Here is a 12,500-nt window from a genome sequence, read left to right as displayed (position 1 = left end):
CTCTGACAGCACCGCTTCGCTCAGGTTCCTGCCGGAGTGTGTGAGAGCGCAGCTCACGCTGAAGTGATCGTACCTGAAACACACTGTCCTTCATTAATGTTCTCTGCAGAGGTGGACAAACTACACAACTCCATTACTTGAGTAAAAGTAAAAGTACTATTGGTTAAATATTACTCCATTACAAGTTGTAAAGATAGATTTTTACTTAAGTAAAAGCACAGAAGTACTTGCTTTTAAAAGTACTTAAGTATCAAAAGTAAAAGTAAACGCATTATTCTATTATTGTTGCATTGTTGTATGAATGCACTGCTCCATCATGGGGGTTTCAGTCAGTCCTGCTCCATCTGACATGCTAGCATACCTTCAACTCATTTACATACTTGCTTAAAAGTTACAAAGCTCTTATCAAAGTCAAAATCATACTAGAAAAGAAAGGTTTCTACATTGTGTTTATTTGACAGGATTATGTAAAAACATATTTCTGAAAGGACTTCAGTTAATATTATTAGCCCAACTGCGTTTTTCGTCTGAGAGGCAGCTTTCTGTGCACTTTCGTGTCGTCACACTTTTTCGACTTATCCACGTCTGCGCTTCTGAATTTTATCTTTTCAGTATGGCCATGGTTGCACTGCGTCTGGGAACTGCCGCCTTCTATTTTGCCATCAATTGATAAATGTTCCAAAAATACTTGGAAATCATTGAATTCATGTGTGATTACTGATTACTGATAGGCTGTCTGCAAAAAAACAAAAAAAACGATTCAAGTTTTAAAGAAGAAAAACAAATCATCCACTGACTTTCAAAGCGGCTACGACTTTCTACTTCGAGGGCCTTGATAGAAATGTAGTGGAGTAAAAAGCACGATATTTGTCTTTCAAATGTATTGAAGTAAAAGTCATACGTTTCCAGAAAAAATACTACTCAAGGAAAGTACAGATACTCAAAAAGTGTCCTTAAGTACAGCACTCAAGTAAATGTACTTAGTTACTGTCCACCTCTGGTTCTCTGTGTATTAAAGAGAACTTCATTCAGTTGAGTTTGAGCCGCATTGTTGTCCCAACACTTTTTGTTTGTATTAACAACTTAAATTTCTCAAGAAAGTTTTACTCGAAATTGTAAGGCAATCCGTTTCCACATATTTTTCTAGTAATGTGAACAGTTTATTTTACAGCTCTGGGTAATGTAAGGGGTTTAGGGTTATCTAGATATTACACCGTTATTGTGATTACTAGAAGAACAAGACTGTCCTTAAATCTTTCATTTCTTTAACTCGTAAAACTCAGTTACCAATACTCAAGTTACCTCTACCAAGCGATAGCAAGTGTTATCGACTCAGAAGTGCTGAAGTAATGTGTGTGTGTGTGTGTGTGTGTGTGTGTGTGTACCCGTTGGTCCAGGCGGGCTGCAGTCTGTACACACGGGTCAGGTTGAGCTGCAGCACACAGCGGTTGAGCTGGACGTCTGACCCCAGCGGCTCAGGCTCGGCCTCCGGTCCTCTGAAGTCCAGGTCAAAGTTCGTGAAGAAAATGTGGAGCAGCTTCAGCAGAGCTCGATGGAGCGCGAGTACAGCTGAAACACAGAGCCGTTACACACACACACACACGCAGGAGATCCAACAGCATGTGTGCGTCACTTCTTCAAAACACTCACCGGCTTCACAGTCCCTCACTTCGGCTGGAGTCTAGGGAGAGGAAGGTTATATTTAATGAGGATTCCTGGGAATGAAACTCCTTTAGTAAGAGCGATGCGTACCCATGTGATGCGCTTGAGCCGCCCCACGGCCTCCTCCAGATCCGCTGTAGTGACGCCACACAGCTGCTCACACACACCGCTAACGCTCTCCACCACCGCGCTCACACACACGCCACACTGACACAGAGAGTCATTCATTACACCGAGCGCTTCAGCTGTTATCACAGAACTTCATATCCAGAAATATTTCTGATGTGACCGCACTGATCAGATGAGAACAAAACTTGAGCTGAATAATGACAATATTAGTAATAGCTTCACTGAATCTGTTACCAGAATCTAAAGTCCATCCATCAACTGATGAGAATTAAAACATCTTCAGTAAAGCATTCAGAATAAACTCATGTGTATCGAAGTATTTCAGTCATGATTCAGTCCAACACACACACCTGGCGGCTCATGAGCTGGTTCACTTCCTGTGTGTAGATGCTCAGCTTCTCCTGCAGACTCGACCTACAGGAACACATCACAGCATGCAGCGGTCACCTGACATGTGAGATATGTAAATCGTGTATTTCTGGTCATTTCCCAAACACATCCACTGGAAAATGCTTTTCTTACTTAATATTTTTGTTTTGTTTCCGTTCAAATATCTAAGAATTCTAAAATCAAGATGAGGAACATGACAGAAGAGATTTGTTTCTTGTTTTCTGGAAAATAAAATCAAGTTTTTGCTTAAAACAAGCAGAATTATAAGAAAATATAGCTGCGAGCAGCCATTACCGGGGCCAAGCGCAAAGAAGCCAATAAGACATTCCAACATGGCTGGACCAACTGCAACCATGAGCAATCAAAGGCATTTTAAGATGATTTTAGGCAAAATGGCTGAAAAATCATATATACAGTCACTAATAATATGATTTAATGGTTTATCACTTTTGACCAATAGGTGGCGCAGTTACTAAATTGATGTGGTGTGGTCAAAATGACACAGGCAAAGTTTGGTGTCACTATGTCAAAGTATTGCAGAAATACAGCCTCAAGAGTCATTTTGGCATCTTGCCTCAACTTCGCCGCTGCAGTATATGGAAACGGTTTTGTCTGTTGACATGAAGTTAATAACATTTTGCTGTCATGGTCTGAAGATGTTACGATTCGATTTTGGTAAAAGTCAGACCAAGGTTCTAAGAAGAGTTCGAAAAAGTAGGTTTGTAAAGGAAATTAAAATATTGAAGAGGAAGTGTGGCCAAATATGGTAAAATTGGGATCTATGTTCTTGGCATGACCCAAGGAATCAATTAAAACCAGTTTTATGACAATAGTCAAATTTAATAAAAAGTTATTAGCATTTTTGGAAAATTCTTTATAACTTCTGTCCACAAGGTGGCGCTGCCCCTAAACTTTTTGAGTACTGTCAGGGCTTGGTGCCGAAGTGCTATAGACAAAATTCAAAATGGCTGACGCCCAAAATGGTTGATATGGGAAAATTGGATATGGTATGGATTGGCGAGTTATTCGAGAACAGTTTGACTAATCATCTTGAATCTAATATCGTTTTGTCAGCAGAGTCTGAAGATGATTTGGTTAAATTTACATGAAAATTGGGGCAATGGCCTAGGAGGAGTTTGCAAAAGTAGGTTTATCGGAAAATTCAAAATGGCGGGAAAATGTAATGACGGAAAATGGGCAATCGAATCGTCATGAGCCACAGAATCAGAGGAAAGATCAGATCAAAAGTAATTAGCATAAACATGAGTGCAACTTTGGCACTAGAGGGATTGATTTAGAGACTACAAATTTGCTATGGTGACAGATCAGACGGTCCTCTATGAGTGTGCCAAATTTCATAACTTTCCTGCAAACGGTTCTATGGGCTGCCATAGACTCCAAGACAGAAGAAGAATGGGAACACTAACAACTTCAAAAGGAGCCTTCACACCTTCAGTGCTGGACCCCTAATTATATTTTGTCTGGAACAGAAACAAGCCCATTGGCCGATCATTCGGCTTGTTTTAAGCAAAAACTCACTTCATTTTGATTTGATTTTCCAGAAAACAAGAAACAAATCTCTTCTGTCATGTTCCTCATCTTGATTTAAGAATTCTTAGATATTTGGACCAGAAATAAGACACAAATACTAAATTAAGAAAAGCGTTGTTTGCAGTGTATGAGCAACATTTGGAGCAAAACGAAGTTCAAATGTGAAACTGTATTCTTCTTTTGGGGAGGGGGCTTACATATGTGTGTCGTTCATTTTAATGCATTAATATTTCAAATAAAATTGATGTTTTTCTTTTGCAAATGCAATAAGGGCAACAAAATTATTTTGAAATTGCCTGTTCATTAATTCAGTGATGATCTGACAATAATCCATTTTAGTTTAGGAAATCATGACATAATTAATAAAGTGATGTTTCAATTTAAAATAAAATGCACCAAATGTTGCAGGCAGAGGTGTGAGAAATGCACATTAAAATAAATTGATAAATTGAGTAATTTGGTCGGCTTTATGCTTTCACAGAACAGATGAAGCAAACCTGATCGTGCTGGAAGCAGAAGCAGACGCCAGGACTTGACTAAAGCCAAACATCTGCCGGTCGTCTTCCTCCTACAGAAACATGCAATCTCATAACAATATGACCTTCTTCAAATGTCTGGACATCTGAGCCACTGTACATGTCATACGTCTCGCGTCAGGGTTTTGACGACGGTGTCCCGGAGCACCATCCTCACGGGAACATCTGAAGCAGACTTATGATACTCCTGGAGGCGTTCATGTAATCCCAAGACTTCATCACTGGAGGAGAAGAAACAAACAGTCAACACACACCAGCAGAGCAGCAGAAGAACATCAGATCCACGAGGCATTACCTCCTGAGGAACTCCTCCGAGTCGCAGAGCTTCATCAGGTGCTGTCCACTGGCTGTGGCAGAATGATCCTGCAGGACGGCCTCCATCAGCTCCTGGGCGGTGCTGCTGACTAACAGAGCAATGCTAATGTTTGTCAAAGCTCCAGGGCTGATGTGAAGAGTGTGTGCAGTGCTTACGTCTCCATCTGTACAGCAGCTCCGCAGAGAGCCCTGGCACACACACCCTGAAGAGCAGCTCGGCGGGCTCCAGGAGAGACGCCTGCACCGGGGCCACACGGCCCCACACCAGCCCCTCACCACGGCTGGGGCCAGCGGCTGACAGCAGCCTGACAGAACACACACACGTTACTCAGACTGGAGCTCTACGAACGCCACAGGGTTGGTGGATCTTACCGTGATGTTGAGTCGCAGAGTGAAGCCGTTCTGCTGTTGCTGCCTTGAGCTGAATCCACTAACTCGATGATCCAAGAGTCCTGCAAACATCAGAGCGATCAGAGTATGAACATTACAGAAACTCACTGCACGATGATGCCCTGGAAACAACACAATCTTACATACGCAAGTCATGATGATACAGAACGCAGTAAAACAAACAATAAAGGCTTTTCAACATTTGTGTTAGCTACTGTATACAGGCCACCAGGGCATAATACAGACTTTATCACACCAGGGCATAATACAGACTTTATCAAAGAATTTGCTAATTTTCTATCAGAGTTAGTACTGGGCCTGGCCGTAGATAAAGTACTAATTGTTGGTGATTTTAATATCCATGTAGACAATGGAAAAGACGTATTGGGATTAGCATTTAAAGACACACTAAACTCTATTGGAGTTAGGCAACACGTGTCAGGAGCCACTCATCGCCATAATCATACTTTAGACCTAATATTGTCACATGGAATAAATGTTGATACCGTTGAAATTCTGCAGCAGAGCGATGACATCTCAGATCATTACTTAGTATCATGTATACTTAATTTAGCTAAGGTTGCAAAGCCGCCCCCTCGCTTCAAAAATGGCAGGACAATCACTGCCGCTACTAAAGATTGCTTTTTAAATAATCTCCCTCATCAGTATCATCTGCTCAGCATCCCAGATAGTATAGAAGAACTCGATGCTGCAACAGAAACTATTGACTCTCTCTTTTCCAGTACTTTAGACACAGTTGCTCCTCTGCGCTTAAAGAAGATTAAAGAAAATAGTCCAACGCCGTGGTACAACGAGCACACCCGGGCCCTTAAAACAGCAGCCAGAAAAATGGAGCGCAGCTAGAAGAAAACAAAATTAGAGGTATTTCGTAATTAGTGGAAAGAGCACATGATCACATACAGAAAGGCTGTAAAAACTGCTAGATCTGCTTATTTCTCAACTCTCTTGGAAGAAAACAAACACAACCCAAGGTATTTATTCGATACAGTGGCTAAATTAACCAAAAATAAAGCTTCAACTTCTGATGATTGTAAACAGCACAGCAGTAATGACTTTATGAACTTCTTCACATGTAAGATTGATAATATTAGGAAAAAAATTGTAACCATGCAGCTGTCTACATCAGTATCACATCAGACAGAGCATTGTAGTGTCACTGAGGAAAAATTACACTCATTCACTGCTATAGGAGAACACACACACACACACACACACTCACTCATTCACTGCTATAGGAGAAGAAGAATTGGCTAAACTCGTTAAATCATCTAAATCAACAACATGTATGCTCGACCTTATACCGACTAAGCTATTAAAAGAGATGCTACCAGAGGTCATAGATCCTCTTCTTAATATCATTAATTCATCTTTGTCATTAGGATATGTACCGAAAACTTTTAAGTTGGCTATTATTAAACCACTTATTAAAAAACCGCAACTTGATCCTACAGATTTAGTCAATTATAGACCAATCTCAAATCTACCCTTTCTGTCAAAAATACTTGAAAAGGCAGTGTCTTCACAATTATGTTCCTTTTTAGAAAGAAATGGCATCTGTGAGGATTTCCAGTCAGGATTTAGACCGTATCATAGCACTGAGACTGCTCTCATCAGAGTTACACATGACTTACTCTTATCATCCGATCGTGGCTGTATCTCTCTATTAGTGTTACTCGATCTTAGCGCTGCATTTGATACTATCGACCACAACATTCTTTTGAATAGACTCGAAAATTATGTAGGTATTAGTGGAATTGCATTATCATGGTTTAAATCATACCTATGTGACCGTTATCAGTTTGTAGTAGTAAATGAAGATATGTCACACCGATCGCAAGTTCAGTATGGAGTACCGCAAGGCTCAGTGCTAGGACCGCTACTCTTCACCCTGTACATGCTACCACTGGGAGATATCATTAGGAAGCATGGCGTTAGTTTTCATTGTTATGCTGACGATACTCAGCTCTATATTTCTTCACGCCCTGAAGAAACTTACCAATTCACAAGATTAACGGAATGCATAGCTGATATAAAACATTGGATGACTGGTAATTTCCTGCAACTCAATTCAGAAAAAAATTATTTTTTAATTATTGGACAAAAAAGCTCCACAAGTAGTAACCTAGAATACTGTCTAACACTTGATGGCTGTTCTGTCAAGTCCTCGTCGTCAGTGAGGAACCTGGGTGTGCTCTTTGATACCAATCTTTCGTTTGAAAGCCACGTCTCTAGCATCTGTAAAACTGCTTTCTACCATCTTAAAAATATATCTAAATTACGGCACATGCTCTCAATGCAAAATGCTGAACAGTTAGTTCATGCGTTCATGACCTCAAGGCTAGATTATTGTAATGCTCTACTGGGTGGTTGCCCTGCTCGCTTAATAAATAAACTCCAGCTGGTCCAAAACGCAGCAGCTCAAGTTCTTACTAGAACCAGGAAGTATGACCATATTAGCCCAGTTCTGTCAACACTGCAATGGCTGCCTATTAAACATCGCATACATTTTAAAATCTTACTTATTACTTACAAAGCACTAAATGGTTTAGCTCCCCAATACTTGAGCGAGCTCTTAACATATTATACTCCATCACGTCTACTGCGGTCTCTAAACTCTGGCCAGTTGATAATACCGAGAATATCCAAATCAACTGCAGGCGGTCGATCCTTTTCCTATTTAGCTCCTAAACTCTGGAACAGTCTTCCTAACATTGTTCGGGAAGCAGACACACTCTGTCAGTTTAAATCTAGACTAAAAACACATCCCTTTACTGTGGCATACACATAAAACACTTTTTCAATGAAATGATTGTTAGGTTGCATTAACTAGGTCAGCCGGAACCGGGAACACTTCCCATAACACCTGATGTACTCGTTACATCATCAGAAGAATGGCATCTACGCTAATGATAGTCTCTCTGTTTTATCCCGAGGTTTACTGCAGTCAGCCGGATCCGGGCCGTATCCAGTTCAGATGGTGGACCTGCGCCCAGAGAAGACCAACACAGGACCAACACATGACCAACACATGACCCCGAAGGGTCTGCAGAGACCGTGATTAGACTCCCCCTGCAACTGCCTCATCGACACGGCATCTCAATAAACCCGTCTCCGGCGTGTTGACTCAGATTGTTCGAATATTACAATTAAATAATACTTAAATCGATATGTCATCCTCAATAAACCCGTCTCCAGCGGGTTGTCTCCGATCATTCGAATATTGCACTTTAATAATTATGTAATCAACATCATCCTCAATAAACCCGTCTCCAGCATGTTGCCCCCGGTCCCTCAAATATTCTGATCTATTATGACCTCCGAGCTGTAAAACTGCCAGAATAATAATAATAATACGCTGTTTGTTAATTGGCCAGAGGAGAACTGGCACCCCGACTGAGCCTGGTTTCTCCCAAGGTTTATTTTTCTCCATTAGGTCACCTGATGGGGTTTTGGTTTCCTTGCCACTGTTGCCTCTGGCTTGGCGTGCTCAGTTGGGGACACTAAATTTTTTCAACTAAACATCGAAATAAATCTAATTAATAAACTAAATTAACCATTTAAACTAAATTACTGATCGAATTATTGATCTAAAGCCCACACTGTTACTGTATGATAATTGAAATGAACTGATGACATCAGCATTGTTTTTTTTTTTTTCCAGAATGGCTGTACAGCTGAATAAAATTATGCTGCATTATTTTCCTGTTTAACACTGTAAAGCTGCTTTGAAACAATCTACATTGTTAAAAGCGCTATATAAATAAAGTTGACTTGACTTGACTCACACCTGGTGGCCATTTTGAAATCTTTCTTCTGCACATTTCGGAAAACAGACCGATCGATCTAGTGTTAACTCGTGATGTGTTCAGCATTTCTAGACTATTTGAATAATGTAAGGTGGATATGTGAGACGATCACATTACATCATGAGAGCGAAGTCACGCTGGTCTTTCCATCTCTCCTCTAGTGTGCCGTATATCGAGTAGTGATGTGTCGTTCATTTTGAACGAATCTTTAATATGACTCAAGAACAACGGGTTGTCTCAGAGAGCCATTCGTTCATTTTGTGTTGACTGAGCATGCGCAACATCCCATATGTTCTGTACAGGAAACAGAAATTATTAGTGCATCTCTCGAGTCTTCGGGTTTGAGTCATTCGTTCATCAAGTCCCAGCCCCATAGGCAAGGCTATGCAGTCACCAGAAACAGAAAAGATCAGTTCATCTCTCGAGTCTTCGGGTTTGAGTCATTCGTTCATCAAGTCCCAGCCCCATAGGCAAGGCTATGCAGTCACCAGAAACAGAAAAGATCAGTTCATCTCTCGAGTCTTCGGGTTTGAGTCATTCGTTCATCAAGTCCCAGCCCCATAGGCAAGGCTATGCAGTCACCAGAAACAGAAAAGATCAGTTCATCTCTCGAGTCTTCGGGTTTGAGTCATTCGTTCATCAAGTCCCAGCCCCATAGGCAAGGCTATGCAGTCACCAGAAACAGAAAAGATCAGTTCATCTCTCGAGCCGTTCATTCGAGTCATGCCAGATCAGACATGATGACCGAACTAACGGCTCATACCTGAGGCACGAGAGGTGAACTAAACTTTCCAGGGAGAAGACGTGATTAAATGTGAAGTGACAAAGGAAAGAACGATTTGGATCGGGAGGTGAGGTGAACTAACAGACCGCACACATAGCCTGAAGACCCAGCTTAAGCAAATAATTCATCTTTTCTTTTCTCAAAGTTTGGCCATGGCTTCATTAGCTTATAGTTTATTTTTTATTCCAAAAGTACTAAATGTGTTAAAAATGTAGCATGCAACATTTTAATTAGATTCTGCTGAAATGAATGAAATGGCTTGAAAAAAGATTTGTTCATTTTACTGAACGAGATTCAAAGATCCGAGTCAGTAAAATGATCCGAACTTCCCACTACTAATATCGAATGAAGCGCTTCAGAAACAAGAGCTAATGTAGGGCGGGGCTTGATTCTGATTGGATGGCTGTGGTTTGCTATTGGTGGATCTCATGTGAGTGACAGGTGGCCCCGCCCTCATCATCGGAGAAGAGATGAAGTTATTCTGATTCAAGATTATTAACACAATAATGAGAAATCATTGAGAATAAACACTGCAATATTTAAATTGTTTAAAGGTTTGATCTATGAATGCGATAAGCATTTTCAAAAGTTTGTGAGCGATGAGGTGTAGGCCTGTCACGATAACTACTTTTTGTTTTGCGATATATCGTCCCAGAAATAATCGCGATAAACGATATTATTGTCATTTTAAGACTATTTTATGCCACTGAATATATAATCCTAATATAACAGCATAATAATGCAAGTAGACCTACACACTTTCCAATGACAATCTTTTAATTCTTTAGATCATGGAAATTAAGCGTAAAAAATATATTACCCTAAAAAAATTAATTAAAAAAAAGAATAAATAGTAAATAAACATTTTCCCTCGTGAAACGACTTTAACACTCGTTTATGTGCAGCGGAACAGGGGATTGTGGCTTTGAAATCGAGTCAATTTGGGCTTATTCTTCCAAACTGTCAGTAGTTGTAAGGAAAACACTAGAACGCCTAAAATGGCAGCTTCTTTTCACCGGTCGATAACCGGTCGATAACAGGTCAATAACCGGTCGGTCGATAACCGGTCGGTCGATAACCAGTCGGTCGATAACCGGTCGATAACTTGACGATAACCTGACGATAACCGGTCGATAACATGTCGATAACCTCTCGATAACCTGTCGATAACCGGTCGATAACCTCTCGATAACCTCTCGATAACCGGTCGATAACCTGACGATAACCTCTCGATAACCGGTCGATAACCGGTCGATAACCGGTCGATAACTTGACGATAACCGGTCGATAACATGTCGATAACCTCTCGATAACCTGTCGATAACCGGTCGATAACCTCTCGATAACCTCTCGATAACCTCTCGATAACCGGTCGATAACCGGTCGATAACCTCTCGATAACCTCTCGATAACCTCTCGATAACCTCTCGATAACCTCTCGATAACCTCTCGATAACCTGACGATAACCTGACGATAACCTCTCGATAACCGGTCGATAACCGGTCGATAACCTGACGATAACCTGACGATAACCTGACGATAACCGGTTGATAACCTGACGATAACCTGACGATAACCTGACGATAACCTGTCGATAACCGGTTGATAACCTGACGATAACCTCTCGATAACCGGTTGATAACCTGACGATAACCTGACGATAACCTGACGATAACCTGTCGATAACCTCTCGATAACCTCTCGATAACCGGTCGATAACCTCTCGATAACCTCTCGATAACCTCTCGATAACCTGACGATAACCTGACGATAACCTCTCGATAACCTCTCGATAACCGGTCGATAACCGGTCGATAACCTGACGATAACCTGACGATAACCTGACGATAACCTGAAGATAACCTGACGATAACCTGACGATAACCTGACGATAACCTGACGATAACCTGACGATAACCTGACGATAACCTCTCGATAACCAGTCGATAACCAGTCGATAACCTGGCGATAACCGGGCGATAAACGGGCGATAACCGGGCGATAACCTCTCGATAACCTCTCGATAACCTCTCGATAACCGGTCGATAACCGGTCGATAACCTGACGATAACCTGACGATAACCTGACGATAACCTCTCGATAGCCGGTCGATAACCGGTCGATAACCGGTCGATAACCTGACGATAACCTGACGATAACCTGACGATAACCTGACGATAACCTGACGATAACCGGGCGATAACCTGTCGATAACCTGTCGATAACCGGTTGATAACCTGACGATAACCTGACGATAACCTGACGATAACCTGTCGATAACCGGTTGATAACCTGACGATAACCTCTCGATAACCGGTTGATAACCTGACGATAACCTGTCGATAACCTCTCGATAACCTCTCGATAACCTCTCGATAACCTCTCGATAACCGGTCGATAACCGGTCGATAACCTCTCGATAACCTCTCGATAACCTCTCGATAACCTCTCGATAACCTCTCGACAACCTGACGATAACCTGACGATAACCTCTCGATAACCGGTCGATAACCGGTCGATAACCTGACGATAACCTGACGATAACCTGACGATAACCGGTTGATAACCTGACGATAACCTGACGATAACCTGACGATAACCTGTCGATAACCGGTTGATAACCTGACGATAACCTCTCGATAACCGGTTGATAACCTGACGATAACCTGACGATAACCTGACGATAACCTGTCGATAACCTCTCGATAACCTCTCGATAACCGGTCGATAACCTCTCGATAACCTCTCGATAACCTCTCGATAACCTGACGATAACCTGACGATAACCTCTCGATAACCTCTCGATAACCGGTCGATAACCGGTCGATAACCTGACGATAACCTGACGATAACCTGACGATAACCTGACGATAACCTGACGATAACCTGACGATAACCTGACGATAACCTGACGA

General features: G+C 41.5%; 1 protein-coding gene across 1 annotated transcript in view; it reads right to left on the bottom strand.

The window, feature by feature from the left end:
• Positions 1 to 12,500, bottom strand: part of pik3c2g (phosphatidylinositol-4-phosphate 3-kinase catalytic subunit type 2 gamma) — a gene marked incomplete at both ends in the record, with an annotated part of 58,551 nt that overhangs the window by 42,532 nt on the left and 3,519 nt on the right. The window contains 16 exons of the mRNA XM_079825282.1: positions 1 to 28; positions 1,386 to 1,569; positions 1,651 to 1,681; positions 1,753 to 1,869; positions 2,142 to 2,205; positions 4,230 to 4,300; positions 4,378 to 4,489; positions 4,564 to 4,672; positions 4,740 to 4,888; positions 4,956 to 5,035; positions 10,800 to 11,107; positions 11,284 to 11,415; positions 11,504 to 11,734; positions 11,878 to 12,119; positions 12,274 to 12,416; positions 12,499 to 12,500. The exon at positions 1 to 28 is cut by the window's left edge and continues 50 nt beyond it; the exon at positions 12,499 to 12,500 is cut by the window's right edge and continues 213 nt beyond it. Coding sequence (XP_079681408.1) covers positions 1 to 28; positions 1,386 to 1,569; positions 1,651 to 1,681; positions 1,753 to 1,869; positions 2,142 to 2,205; positions 4,230 to 4,300; positions 4,378 to 4,489; positions 4,564 to 4,672; positions 4,740 to 4,888; positions 4,956 to 5,035; positions 10,800 to 11,107; positions 11,284 to 11,415; positions 11,504 to 11,734; positions 11,878 to 12,119; positions 12,274 to 12,416; positions 12,499 to 12,500 — 2,003 coding nt within the window. The remainder of the gene's footprint in view (positions 29 to 1,385; positions 1,570 to 1,650; positions 1,682 to 1,752; positions 1,870 to 2,141; positions 2,206 to 4,229; positions 4,301 to 4,377; positions 4,490 to 4,563; positions 4,673 to 4,739; positions 4,889 to 4,955; positions 5,036 to 10,799; positions 11,108 to 11,283; positions 11,416 to 11,503; positions 11,735 to 11,877; positions 12,120 to 12,273; positions 12,417 to 12,498) is intronic.

The sequence above is a fragment of the Gobio gobio genome (genome assembly GCF_949357685.1).
Source record: "Gobio gobio genome assembly, chromosome: 9".
NCBI lineage: Eukaryota > Metazoa > Chordata > Actinopteri > Cypriniformes > Gobionidae > Gobio > Gobio gobio.
The sequence above is the reverse complement of the archived record's forward strand: the minus strand, read 5'-3'. Positions and strand labels throughout refer to the sequence as shown.